Consider the following 15,070-nt stretch of genomic DNA (forward strand, 5'->3'; position numbering starts at 1 on the left):
CTGCTTTTGCTAGTAGGAGTCATGATGCCTGTTTAAAGATAGCTTTGTTTCCAAAAGTGGGACTCTGATTACTGAAACTTCTGTTTAGATCCATCAAGATCTACTTACTTGTAAAGAATGTTAAGCCTAACTGGAGTGAATGGGTGAGTATGTGTGTGTGTGTATTTTTAAAAGGCAGATGGTTAGGAATTAGATGCTGAAAAGTACCTTCTTATTGTTTTTAAATTAAAATCTAAAGTTTGTAATTCTTAAATATTTCTCCCTAAGGGGAAAAATTAAGTAAATAAAAACAGAGGAATGTTAAGTCTATATTGCAAACTGTTTTGTTATTCCTGCACAATATTGAGACTCAAATGATTAAAGTCTTACTAGCCAGTAATTTAGATTTGTTTTTAGGGCTAGAGAAAATTCAAGATGATGAATCCAGTGTCTTTATTCTAAATTCCAATTGTTCTCACTATGATGATGATTTGGGAGCTTTTGGGTGACAATCTAAATTCTGTGTTCTTTAGTTTTGTGGTATAACCTCTAAATCCCAAATGTATGTTTTAGAGATGGGACTTCAGTGTATTTAAAGTGTTGTGCTTCTTCAAGTTAGAGAATTTTATCAAGTTAGAGTATTTGCTTTTCAACGTCCAGGCTGTGAGAACTAGAGGTGTCATTCATTTGAAGGGAGCAGATGTTAAAGGTTCTTGCCCCTGCCTCCCTAATCCCAAATACCCTTGAAGAAGAGAAACGTTCTGTTACCCAAATAGGCATCTTTCTGATGGTGAGAAAAGGCGGTAAAAGGCAGTAAATCTGCCTTCTCATTATGAAGTGCAACAATAGATTGATTTATGAAGAAAAGCAACTGTTAGGCTTATATAAGATGTGTGCATGGAAATGCAGGTTCCTTTAGAGCCTTATAAGCAGCAGCATTCCTCCTATTCTGGACAGGAATCTAATATTACTAATAAGGAATATGTGATTCTGAATACCACATTTTTAAAGGGGCTACATTGAGAACAAAACAGAAGAATCTACCTCCTAAGTTTTCACATGAGGGCTGTCTTGTAAATGTAGCATGTTTTTGCTACTTTAGTTCATTTTCATTAAGATAGAGGGACTTCTTAAAATAGATATATTTTTACAAACTTTTTATTAGGACTTAACATTTTAAATAGAAGTGAATGTAAGTATAGCACATTTAGACTGATTATAAACAATTTCACTTAATATTGTATAATTTTCTGTAAACACTATAAAAGCAAACTCTAAAATAGAGCCACAGATAATTTCAAACTTCTAGGGGGATTATGTAAAGTATTTTGTGTTGGGTTTTTAAGGAAAGCTATGTGCACTTCAAAATCTTTTAAATAAGTTTGTGTTACCTCTTCTTCAATAAGGAACTCTGGGTACAGTATAAATATAAAAAGTAAACTTTTAAGCTCTGAGTTTGATTGTTATAAAATACTGTAAAATGGCAAAAATCTGGATACTCTCTGTGTGAGTTATAATGAGACTGTCCTGTTTATTTAGCATGTATCACTCCGGAGCTTGAAATCATGTGAGATAACTAAGATTTGTGCAGGTAAATTATAGAATTAAAACTTACAGAGTTGGTATTACAACTCATCTCTCCCTGTAAACCTGTATCCCCAATGTATGTACATTTCCAAATTATAGTAAGCCAACATATTATGTACAAGAATAAGTTATGCTGTACTTTCATATTATGTACAAGAAAACACATACAAAAAATTGAAAATTTAAAAGTAAAAGACTGATATGAAAAGAGGTCTTGTTCTTTTCTTTTACTACTATGTATTATCTTACACACATCTATGTAAACATATACATTCATACCCACACCCAAAGAACTTTGGAGTTCCTTGATCTAGATAGAGGAAAGAGCTCCAGTATTCTAATTCTATTGAGGAAGATATAAGGCTTGTAGAGAAATAACCCTTGCAACTATCAGTAGTCTTTGTTTTATAAGCTGATAATGAGAAAATGTTGCATTTTTGACCTGGTGAAGATGAGGTAGTCTTAAGTCAACACTTTTTCCCCAGTGGATTTTGGTTATATTAAAAGTCAAACTACCATGGACATAAGTTCTTAGCAAATAAAATAAACTCTTAATGCCACTGCCATGATAGTAAATCCAGGTTTCACATTTAATCGGGAAAATTCTGTAAGATAGTCCAAAGATTAAAATTAATACTTCTTGACATCTGTGTAAATCTGTAAAGATTATATTGGTGTCAATCAAATGCTTTATGAACATTTTAAAGTAACACACTTTTTAAAAGGTTAAAGTTAATAAGGAAATGTAGTTAAATGTCTTGTCAAAATAATCTCTTCAGATATATATCTTTTAGTTATTTCATTTCATTATCACCTTTATTTCCTGAATTCATTCTATTTAATTTACTTTATACTTTTTTATAATCCCAAATATACTTTAATATTTATAATCCAATACTGAGCCCTGTAGCCATAATGTACTTTTTATGACTTTGTTCAATTCAGTGTTCAGTTCATTGTTGCCATTATAAATGTTGAGAAGATAAAAGTGATTTTCCACTATTTTAAATTTCTTGTGCTCTGCACAGGAGGGTTACTTCACAAGTAACTGAATAGTTCTGACAATAATCTCAAGATCTCATTGTAAACTGACAAGTAGTGGTGTTTCGATGTTCATTGGTCAACTCCAATAACACTTAATTATGGGCCAGTTCTATCAGGAAACTTTTTTTCCTTCCTGTTTCTCTTCTGTGAGGAATTACAGCTCTGAGGCCTCTCACTTGTAACATTTTTCTTTCTCTACCCGTCACTCTCAAAACACACAAAAGAGAAAGAGAAAACACAGCCAAAACATATGTCTTTGGCATCACAACTAAGTGGTGTAGTTAAAGGTCAGTTGTGAAATTCAACTTCTATACATGTGAGCTTTGCTCAAAAATAGTACTGTGTTTATAGGTGGTGTGACTGTAAGTGGTCTGTTTTCAGATGATTTCTCATTCTCAAAGCTCTTAACAAGGATCCTTCAGCCAGTGATCTTAGAACACATCTTGCAACAACTGGATTTTTTGAAAGAGCACATGTTCTGGCTACAATCGTAGCAGCCTTTAAAGTACAAATGGTGATGAGAGATAAAAGACTTGAGGCTCTTCTGCTTGAAAGGGAGGAAACTGAAAGAAAATGATAGCCATCCCTAAGTGTGGAAAAGGGTCTTGTGGAGAGATTTATAGACCCCTGCTCCCCGAGGCCATTTTATTTCCTAATGACATTTTCTATTCTCAGACAAGTAGTGATAAGTCCAAATGACAGCATTTAATAGTAATAGTAAAGGTAATGATAATAATGAAGAAAGTGAATGTAATTGTAAAAACAGGCACCTCAATGCAAGCCAATTATCTTGGCTTCCAGGATGATTTTATATCTGTAAGTTGAAAATATAACAGAAATAAGGACGTTTCCTGTTTTGCTAACAGTTGAGAGGGTAATTCTCAGGATCTTGCTCTATCATCAGAAAATGATGGGTATAACAATAGCTTTTGATAACATAAGAACTCAAGAGGCTAAATATGATTCTAATCTAACATCAAATTCATTCAAGTTGTCGTAATACAAATGGAGAGCATCTACTAAAAAGAGCTGTAGAAGTCTTCTCTGTGGTTACAGACTTGAGTAGGTGTCTAGCAATAAAGGTTGCACTCTAGTGTCCTTTCCCCAGTTCCACCTTGTTTTGAAAGAAAGAGCTGTTAACAGCTTATTTAAAGCATTAAATGGTATTTTTTTCTTGGATATTATGGGATTTATATTGAAGAGTTAGGAAAAGAGGGTAGATCACTTGAAGGTAAATAAAATATATGATTTTACTGTGTTGCCTGATGTGCTCATTGGTCCTATTAATGCCAGTCTCAAGAGGATTAGGGCAGTTCAGAGAAGAAACTTCCCTGTTTTCCTTTATAAAACTCACTGAAGTCCGGGCGCGGTGGCTCAGGCCTGTAATCCCAGCACTTTGGGAGGCTGAGGCGGGCAGATCACGAGGTCAGGAGATGGAGACCATCCTGGCTAACACTGTGAAACCCCGTCTCTACTAAAAATACAAAAACCTAGCCGGGCGTGGTGGCGGGTGCCTGTGGTCCCAGCTACTCAGGAGGCTGAGGCGGGAGAATGGCGTGAACCCAGGAGGCGGAGCTTGCAGTGAGCTGAGAATCGCGCCACTGCACTCCAGCCTGGGCGACAGAGCAAGACTCTGTCTCAAAAAAAAAAAAAAAAAAAAAAAAAATTACTGAAATAGCGAGGTTCCTAGCCAGGATTCATTGTAATATTGATTGGACAAATGTTAGAAGCAATGGATCAGACACATTAACTCCCCTGGGATGAAGTGTTTTGTTTTACCACTGGTTTGCTTTGGGTGTGGATCAGAAGATGTACCTTGGGGACAAAGGATATTCCTTACATCTTCTGCAGTGACAAAACTTTCTTCCCTGTCCCTAATTTATAAAAGGGTGTTAGTATGTTCAGAACACTGCTTTAAATTAATTGCCCTTTTTCAAAGTTAATAGTTGCAGTACAAATAGCATTGGATTAGAAGTCAGAAAATCCGGTTCTAATTCACCTAAATATTACCCCCGGTCACTTAATCTTACTGTGTGCTTCAGTTTTATCATCTGAAAAATATTGATCAAAAATGCACCCTGCTATCTTAGTCAGCTTGGGCTGCCATAACAAAATACAGTAGACTGAGTGTCTTAAGCAACAGCAATTTATTTCTCACAGTTTTAAAGGCTGGGAAGTCCAACAAGGAATCTGGTAAGGTCTCTCTTCCTGGCTTGCAGATGGCTGCCTTCTTGCTGTGTCCTCACATAGTAAGAAAGAAAAGAAGCAAGCTCTTTGGTGTCTGTTCTTACAAGGATACCAATTCCATCAAGAGGGCCCTACGTTCATGACCTCATTTTAAACCTAATTACCTTGCAAAGGTCCCATCTTCAAATACTATCGTATTGGGATACTGGGGGTTAAGGCTTCAACATGTGAATTTTGGGGTAGAGGGGGCATAATTCCTATCACTCGCCTTACTAGTGGTGGTGCAAATGAAATAAGGAATATGATAGAGCTACACAAAAATACATTATGAGGTTAGAGTTACTGATGTTTGTTCAATCTCATTTTTATATATCTTTTTATATAACAAAGTTTTGTTCTTTTAGCATGTTTTTGAAGCAGTTACTAATGTAAAACCAAATGATAATAAAATTTCTCTTGATTCTGGCTTTTAATAATTCGCTAGTGCATAGATTGTTAGGTTAACATAAGTAGAATATTGTTTTATCACTTTTCAATACTTCTTTGTTTAAATTTGGCCTTACCTTTTATTGACATAGCTATCTCAATATTTTACCCATTAATGGGAATTGGTAACATAGATTTCACTCATCTAATGGAAAGCATTTTTCCACAATTGTTTGGCATGGATGTTATGTCTTTTATTTTGAGACAGAGTCTTGTCTTGTCACCCAAACTGGAGTGCAGTGGCATAGCCGTAGCTCACTGCAGCCTCAAACTCCTGGGCTCAGGGGATCCTCCTGGCTCAGCCTCCCAAGTAGTTGGGACTACAGGGACACTTCACCAAGCCTGGCTAATATTTTTATTTTTTGTAGAGATGGGGATCTCACTGTGTTGCCCAGGCTGGTCTTGAACTCCTGGCTTCAAACAGTCTTCCTGCCTTGGCCTCCCAAAGTGCTGGGATTACAGGCATGTGCCACTGCACCTAGCTTGTTATGTTATTTTTTTAAATGTACATTTAAAAATTGAGTGGATTATTTTCAGTTTCCTACAGAGGAGAAACTAAATGAGGTGGACTTTTAAGTGTTTTTTTTTTTTTTATGTTAAGCAAAAAGAAAAGCTATATAATGTGTAAGATGATTTTTTTTTTTAAATGAAATAAGGACCAAAACTGTGAGAAGAACCTAGTACTTCAGTCAGGCATAATGAAAATTGAACAGAGAAGTAAATAAAGTGTCCTATATTTGTGTTTTCTTCTTTCATTAGTATTCATCCACAGTCTTTCTGGATATTTGTGAAAGAAGAGATAATCTTTATAGCAGGCTCTAGGTGTTCTGTTTCTAGGTGAGGTTTACATTTTATGAAAAGTTACATTTTCATAATGTAACTAATGAGGTTACATTTTATGAAAAGTGTAGCAATGTGTCTGAAATAATTTCTATTTAACTAGTTATACTGTACTCTTTCCCTTTTCACTGTTTTTATTTTGATTGCTTTAAAGATCAAGTCACCAAAATTCTGTTCATAAATATAGTTGCCAATTAGAAAAGACAGAACTACTTTTGACATCTGTTACCTAAAGAGGAAGTATGCTCTTGGTACAGGATCAGTGCCAGCTTATGCAGGCCTCCCCTGTGATCTACCTTGACAGGTGCTCGCTTTTGAAACACTTCTAGTTGTAAACATGTGGTTTTTCTTACTTGTCTTGGACAAAAGTAATACTCTGTAGAAAATCCATTACAAAATGATTTTGCATAGCCATTTAATGTTGAAGATTGTATTGCAAATCCTGGTAGGCCCATTGTTTTGGTAGTAAAGATATATCTTGTATTAGGCAGTAGAGGAGTATGTGACCTATTGTAAATGATAGTAGCAATCAAATGTTGATTAGCTGCCATTAGAACAGCAGTGTGCTTGGTGTTTTTACTTTATTATATCAATTTCAGATAATCACTTCTATATGAGGTTCAGTGCCCTCACTCTATGAGCAAACTAATGTTTAAGCAATCTTCCCCAAAATATACTATCAAGCAGTAGAATTAAGATACTTCAGCATATGTAGGCATACCTTCAACACACTGCAGGTTAGGTTCCAGACAATTGTAATAAAGCAAATAGCACAATAAAATTAGGCATGTGAAGTTTTTGGTTTCCCAGTGCATATAAAAGTTATATTTATGCTATATCGTAATCTATTAAGTGTGACAGTATATATTACCTTATTAAAATATACCTTTTTGCCAAAAATGCTCACAATTTTCTTGGCCTTCAGCTAGTCATAGTCTTTTTGCTGGTGGAAGGTCTCGCCCAGATGCTGATGACTACTTATCAATTGGAGTGCTGAAGATATGAGTGGCTGTGGCAATTTTTGAAAATAAGACAATGCAGGCCAGGCGTGGTGGCTCATGCCTGTAATCCCAGCACTTTGGGAGGCCAAGGCGGGTGGATCACAAGGTCAGGAGATCGAGACCATCCTGGCTAACACAGTGAAACCCCGTCTCTACTAAAAATACAAAAAAAAAAAAAAAAAAAAAAAAATTAGCCGGGTGTGGTGGCAGGTGCCTGTAGTCCCAGCTACTCAGGAGAATGAGGCAGGAGAATGGCGTGAACGAACTTGCAATGAGCCGAGATGGTGCCACTGCACTCCAGCCTTTGTGACAGAGTGAGACTCTATCTAAAAAAGAAAAGAAAGAAAGAAAATAAGACGATGCAGTTTGCTGCATGGACTGACTGACTTTTGCAAAAGATTTATCTGTAGCATGTGAGGTTGTTTGATAGTGCAGTAGATCTTTTAGAATTGGACTCAATTCTTTCAAATCCTGCCACTGCTTTATCGATAAATTTATATAATATTCTAAATTCTTTATTGTCGTTTCAACAATGTTCCTAGCATTTTCACCAGGAGTAGATTCCTTCTCAAGAAACCAGTTTCTTTGCTCATCCATAAGCAGCAACTCCTCATCCATTCAAATTTTATGAGATTGCAAAAATTCAGTCACATCTTTAGACTCCACTTCTAATTCTAGTTATCTTGCTGTTTCCACCACATCTGCAGTGACTTCCTCCACTAAAGTCTTGAACCCCTCGAAGTCATCCATGAAGGTTGAAATCAGCTTTTTCCAAACTCCTTTTAATGTTCATATTTTGATCTTCTCTTGTGAATCATGAATGTTCATAATGGCATCTAGAATGGTGAATCCTTTTCCAGAAGGTTTTTTATTTACTTTGCTCAGATATATCAGAGGAATCACTATCTATGGCAGCTATAGCCTTACAAAATGTATTTCTTAAATAGTAAAACTTGAAAGCCAAAACTACTTCTTGATTCATGAGCTACAGAATAGATGTGTTAGCAGGCATGAAAACAACATTAATCTCCTTGTGCATCTCCTGCAGAGCTTTCAGGTGACCAGGTACATTGTCAATGAGCAATAATATTTTGAAAGGGATCTTTTATTGTGAGTAGTAGGTCTCAACAGTGGGCTCAAACTATTCAGTAAACCATGCTGTAGGCAGATGTGCTGTCATTCAGGTTTTGTTGTCCCATTCCTATAGCGCAGGCAAAGTAGATTTAGCATAATTCTTAAGGGCCCTAGGATATTTTCAGAATAGTAAATGAGCATTAGCTTCAACTTAAATTCACCAGTTGCATTAGCCCCTAAAAAGAGTGTCAGCCTATCCTTTGAAACTTTGAAGCCAGGCCTTGACTTCTCTCTAGCTATGAAAGCTCTAGATGGCATCTTGTTCCAGTAGAAGGCTGTTTCGTCTACATAGAAAATTTGTTTAGTGTAGCCACCTTCATCAATGTTGTTAGCTAGATCTTCTGGATAACTTCCTGCAGCTTCTGTATCAGCTCTTGCTGCTTCAACTTGCACTTTTATGTTACAGAGATGGCTTATTTCCCTAAACCTTGTGAACCAACCTCTGCTAGCATCAAACTTTTTGTCTGCAGCTTCCTCATCTCTCAGATTTTATAAAATTAAAGCGAATTAGGGCTTTGCTCTTGATTAGGCTTTGGTTTAAGGAAGTGTTGTGGCTGGTGTGATCTTATATCCAGACCACTACAACTTTCTCCATATCAGCAATAAGGCTGTTTTGCTTCCTTATCATTCATGAGTTCACTGGAGTAGCACTTTTAATTCCATTCAAGAACTTTTCCTTTGCGTTCACAACTCGGCTAAATATTTGGTGCAAGAGGCCTAGCATTTGGCCTGTCACCTCTTGACATGCCTTTCTCACTAAGCCTAATCATCTGTAGCTTTGATTTAAAGTGAGAGATGTGTCTTGGTGCAGTGGCTCACGCTTGTAATCCCAGCACTTTGGGAGGCCAAGGCAGGTGGATCACCTGAGGTCAAGAGTTCGAGACCAGCCTGGCTAACATGGCGAAACCCCATCTCTACCAAAAAAAATACAAATTAGCTAGGCGTGTTGGTGCACACCTGTAATCCCAGCTGCTCGGGAGGCTGAGGCAGGAGAATGGCTTGAACCCGGAAGGCAGAGGTTGCAGTGAGCTGAGATCCTGCCATTGTACTGCAGCCTAGGCAACAAGAGTGAAACTCTGTCTCAAAAAAAAAAAAAAAAAAAAAGATTTGTGGCTCTTCCTTTCATTTGAACATTTAGAGGCCATTGTAGGATTATTAATTGGCCTAATTTCAGTATTGTTGTATCTCAGGGAATAGGGAGACCCAAGGAGAAGAAGGGAGTTGGTGATTGACAGGTTGGTGGAGCAGTTAGAGATACACAACATTGATTAAGTTTGCTATCTTACATGGGTGCGGTTTGTGGTGCCCCCAAAGCAATTACAATAGTAGCATCAAAGATCACTGATCTCAGAACACCATAACAGGTATAATAATAATGAAAAAGTTTGAAATGTTGCAAGAATTTCCAATATGTGATGCAGAGACATGAAGTGAACACAAATTGTTGGAAAAATGGCATGATGAAGCAAAGGATGTCTATGCTTTTATCACTGTAGAACATACCATTGAAAGAAACTACATGCATAGTGTTTCATTACCCAGTAGGTCAGGTAAGCATGTGGTTAGAGGATCAGCAAGAAGTAGTAAAACATTTTTTTGGTGGTGAGAATTTTGATATTTTACAAACAGGTGTTATATTAACAAGGGGAAAAAATCAGAACCTCATTGGACTTCTCTGAATTTTTGGTTTAGCATTCACACATGTGCACGCCCTACATGTATACAGACAAGCACATATTTAAAATGTTTCTTATGGGGTTGGGTGGGGAAAGGAGATTATTATATCTTGCAATCCTTAGGGCCTGTAAAGATCTTCATATAAAGATCTTCATATAACCCTGTTTATGATGATTTTTTTGTGTGTAAAGCAAGTGACCTTCTTTAGTTTATGTAATCATCCTTGGTTTGTTTTTGGAAGATAAATATGACGTTTTAAAAATAAAATACATAACTCACAGTGAACTGCAATTCTGTTGGTTGGGCTTGATGAAATGTAAGACAGTGTCAGCCTCCTCTAGTGGCAGAGTGGCTCTTTGAGCAGTTAACATGCAGGTGAATTCTGTACTAGGCAGGTTAAGTTAGTTTAAGGTGTCTCCCCCACAACATGGTGGTACATGCTTCATAAATGTTTTCATTGAGTGGCAGTTGCGTTCTTTCAAGCTGCCTCTGGGTAAGTCAGTATTTTTCTAATTTTTCTCATGATGTATATAGTCATGCTTCCTTAAATTTAAAATTCTTTCAAAAATGTGTTTTTGTGTGTGTGTTTAAGGAAGAAAGGCAGACTAATATAGAATCAGTGGCCTCATCCTGTAGTTTTCACCAGTATCTCTTGTGAGCTTTTTATAAACATGCCTGGATCTCCACTATCAACCTATTAAATCAGAATCTCCTCATATATGGGCTTCTCCCAGCTAATTCTGTTGAGTTTCTGTGATTATCGGTCTCTGGGTCCTCGATCAGTGGTTCTCATCAGCATGGTTGGTCCCTGGACCTGCAGCATCATCATTACCTGTGATGTTTTATAAATTCCAGGGTCCTGTCCCACTCACCCATGTCCCTCAACCTACTGAATCTGTAACTCCTGGGTGGGGCTGTAGGCTGTGTTTTAACAAGTCCTCCTGTGGTTCTATTGTCCACCAAAGTGTGAGATTCACTGCCTTAGATCATTTTAAAGGTCTCATCTTCCACAAACGCTTGTTCTGTCCTGACTACTAAAAGCTTTCAGGACATTGCCTTGTTGCCCACTCTTCAGCATTTTATCCTTTTTTATCCAGCTCTTTTGCTTTAAACTTTCTACTTTAATGTCCTTGTAGAATTAATGTCTTTTGTTGTAAAACTTCTCAAATACTTTGTGGCAGAGGCAAGGTCTTAATCATAAATGATGAATAAAAAGCCCTTTTTCCTGTTGTGTTATGTTCCTATTTGTGGGTTTTTTGGTGATCAGCAACTGTGGAATTATTAACCTTATTTATGGGTAAGAAGCTAAAAGAAGCCTGCCTCCTGGTTTGGTTCTGAGATTGACATGATGCTTGAGACAGATGAGTAATGTTTCATGTGGGGTAGTTGGAGAGATGACCACCATCTTCTCTTGTCATCCTAGCTAATGTCATTCTCAGCAAATAGCTCTGGCAGAGTGGCTCCTTTAAGTCCAATACAATGTGAACTGGCCAGGCAAGATGAGGAATTAGAGCTCTCTCTGCTCACTGTAAGGAAACCTCCTTTTCGGCTCCCAGATGGTTTCCAGAGCTATCAAAATAATATCATTTGCAGGCACTTTTCATGGCTGAAAAGAGCAACTTGGAGAGGAAGAGGAGTACTCTGCAAACTCTGGGAGAAATGTTTTACAGCTGGGCAGTGCACATAAATGCCAACTGAATGCTCTTTCAGTTGTGTAACTCGCCATTGGGGCTCAACAGTAGAAGAGCCACTCAACAGAAATGAAGAGTACCTTATAGAGCATTTGTACGTGTAAACCAACTTTTCTTTGTGACCCACAAACAGCAATGTGTAAGACATTGTGCTACAGTACTCAAGTAAATCTTACAGTGCTGAAGGGTTGGTAGGCCGCCTGCTGCTCATTAGAGATCGTGTCTGGCTCTTTTCCTGCAGAATGAGTGCTAGATTGCTGGCACCTGCTTTCCCATCAAGCCTGAGGATGTGAATTGTGCATTAGGAATGTCTGAAAGTGTTTCCTTGTGTCCAAGTTGGTAGAGCTTGGTGCTACCTTGGGAGAAGGGGGTGAGAATTCAGTGCTGGAAAGGGAGATGAACAAAGCATTGGTGAGAAACAAATATAAACTGACTGAGATTCTCATCCTCATTTAGTGATTTCTGGTTGTGCTCTTAGTTTGTCCTCAAATTTGGTCATCTTGAAGTAAAAAGATTTGTTCTATACACAGGAAACCACAAATATTCTCAAATATGTAGTTAAGACTATGAGCATAATAAAAATAGGATGGAAATAAATTTGGTTATAAGAACATTACTAAGTTATTGTGAAATAAATTTAGCCTTAAATATGTAAAATTCAAGTTTGTTGGTATGATTGGTATCTTTGCACACTTAGGTCCATGTGTCTGCATTGCCTGTCTTTACCTGCCATGGAATCTTTCAAAAAAACTGTGGCAGAAGGTGGAACGCAGGGCCTAATGTGCTGTCTTTAGTCACCGATAAAAAGTGCCTCTTGTATACAATGCATTATGCTAAGTACAAGAGGATTACAAGAAGCACAAGACAGACCCCTAATTTTTCAAGTGCTGGCAGTCTACAGACTATCTGGGGAGCAAAGACACATCAGAGGCAGTGCAATACTGTTGTATCTCTAACAAGAAAACATGATACTTCCACTATATTTCAGTGGTTTTGGAGAAGGAAGAGAACCGAGTTGGGTGGGTCAAAGAGGATGTGGAACTTTCTGGTTATAAAAGGATAAGGAGAATTCATAGAGCGTAAGAGATTGGGGTGTATGTATGACACTCTTTCCTTGCCACTTATAGGTTGTGGAATTAAAGAGAATTTACAAAAAAAGAATGGCGACATTTTCCCTTGACTCATTTGGACCTATCTGGGTCTTGTTATGAATATTGGCCTCCATTTGTGAACTGTGGATGAAAAGGGTTAGGGTTGGGTCATGGCCTTGGGCCACAGTTAAATTAACTGGCTCATAATGTGATTGAACTAATGACCTTAGCCTCATTACCACTATGTTTTAACCAGTTGAGTCAATCGAACATTACAGAAAGGGTAATCAAGGTATCTCTTAGAAAGACAGCTGTATTTCTCTAATGACGAGTAATGATGAGCTTTTTTTCATATGTTTGTTGGCCGCATAAATGTCTTCTTTTGAAATGCAAATCAAAACCACAATGAGATATCCTCTCACACCAGTTAGAATGGCGATCATTAAAAAGTCAGGAAACAACAGATGCTGGAGAGGATGTGGAGAAATAGGAACACTTTTACACTGTTGGTGGGAGTGTAAATTAGTTCAACCATTGTGGAAGACAGTGTGGGATTTCTCAAGGATCTAGAACCAGAAATACCATTTCACCCAGCAATCACATTACGGGGTATATACCCAAAGGATTATAAATCATTCTACTATAAAGACACATGCACATGTATGTTTATTGTGGCACTATTCACAATAGCAAAGACTTGGAACCAACCCAAATGCCCATCAGTGATAGACTGGATAAAGAACATGTGGCACATGTACACCATGAAATACTATGCAGCCATAAAAAGGATGAGTTCATGTCCTTTTCAGGGACATGGATGAAGCTGGAAAACATCATTCTCAGCAAACTACCACAGAAACAGAAAACCAAACACTGCATGTTCTCATAAGTGAAGAGTTGAACAATAAGAACACATAGACACAGGGAGGGGAACATCACACACCAAGGCCTTTCAGGGGTCAGGGGCTAGGGGAGGGATAGCACTAGGAGAAATACCTAACGTAGATGATGGGTTGATGGGTGCGGTAAACCACCGTGACACATGTATACCTATGTAACACACCTGCATGTTCTGCCCATGTATCCCAAAACTTAAAGTATAATAAAGAAGTATTTTATATCTAAGATGAAAAGAGGGAGACCTGTATAGCAGTAAACATAGGAGTGAAATCAAAGCCAGGCCCTTTTCTCATGTAACACCCAAGTGTTTATCTCCTCAAGTTTTTATACTTGTTTCTGCATCTAATAAAAATAAAGTGGGCACAACAAAAGGCAACATGACTCTCCTGTGTTAGTAATTTGACATAATGAAATGCATCACGGTTTTTGCAGAGGATGGTTTGAGCAACAATACTGTTTTCAACTTTAGATGTGTGGTATCCCGTAAATTTATTGATGGTGCCTTTTTATTCTTCTTTAAAGTCTGAACAACCCAGTCCTGCCAGCTCCAGCTCCAGCTCCAGCTCCAGCTTCACACCATCCCAGACCAGGCAACAAGGTATCAACATCTCATGCAAACTAGGAGATGCTTTTCTCATAAAACACCTTAATGGCACTTTGGGAGGCTGACACGGGTGGATCAAGAGGTCAGGAGATCAAGACCATCCTAGCTAACACGGTGAAACCCCGTCTCTACTAAAAATACAAAAAATTAGCCAGGTGTGGTGGCATGCGCCTGTAGTCCCAGCTGCTCGGGGGGCTGAGACAGGAGAATCCTTTGGACCTGGGGCGGAAGTTGCAGTGAGCTGAGATCGCGCCACTGCACTCCAGCCTGGGTGACACAGTGAGACTCCGTCTCAAAAAAAAGAAAACAAAACAAAACAAAAGAAAACCATCTTAATGCCTTGATTTATCACCTTATACTGTTTTATTATTCGAATCATAACTTGGCTTTTATGCAGTTGTATTTATTTCCCTTAGGAATACAGTTGAGTATTGTTCTGATGTACGAGGCAAGGCTCTAGAAATTCCCCTTTTTCCGGTCCCTGCCATCAGATTCTCATTGCTACAAAAGGATTATAGACACAGCCCATCCCAGGGAGTTCCCAAAGGAAATACAATAGCAAAAGCTTTAAGAGGCTTTGACATAGGGAAATAGGTTTTCATCTTTCCTCCTGGACATATTTTTTTCCTACATGTTAATAGTCTTTAAGGCAATACTAATTGGCTGTCTTTTAAATATATATTTTTCTCTACTCATGATCAAGTGTTAACTTGAATTCAGAATAAAGACATTTAAACTAGAATATTTAACTAATTATATTTTCCATTTTTGTGTATGTGGAAAATCTTCAAATATACACTCTTTTTACATGAAAAATGCATAGGTATCAAAGTAGAATTTGTGTTTTAG

The 15,070-nt window shown here is 37.7% G+C and overlaps 1 protein-coding gene across 5 annotated transcripts in view; it reads left to right on the forward strand.

Moving 5' to 3' along the window:
• Nucleotides 1-15,070, forward strand: part of MLLT3 (MLLT3 super elongation complex subunit) — a 273,944-nt gene that overhangs the window by 240,043 nt on the left and 18,831 nt on the right. For all 5 annotated transcript variants that reach the window (XM_016960673.4, XM_016960675.4, XM_016960674.4 and 2 more), the window contains one exon: nt 14,140-14,215. In XM_016960673.4, coding sequence (XP_016816162.2) covers nt 14,140-14,215 — 76 coding nt within the window. The remainder of the gene's footprint in view (nt 1-14,139; nt 14,216-15,070) is intronic.

Source organism: Pan troglodytes, chromosome 11 (genome assembly GCF_028858775.2).
Source record: "Pan troglodytes isolate AG18354 chromosome 11, NHGRI_mPanTro3-v2.0_pri, whole genome shotgun sequence".
NCBI lineage: Eukaryota > Metazoa > Chordata > Mammalia > Primates > Hominidae > Pan > Pan troglodytes.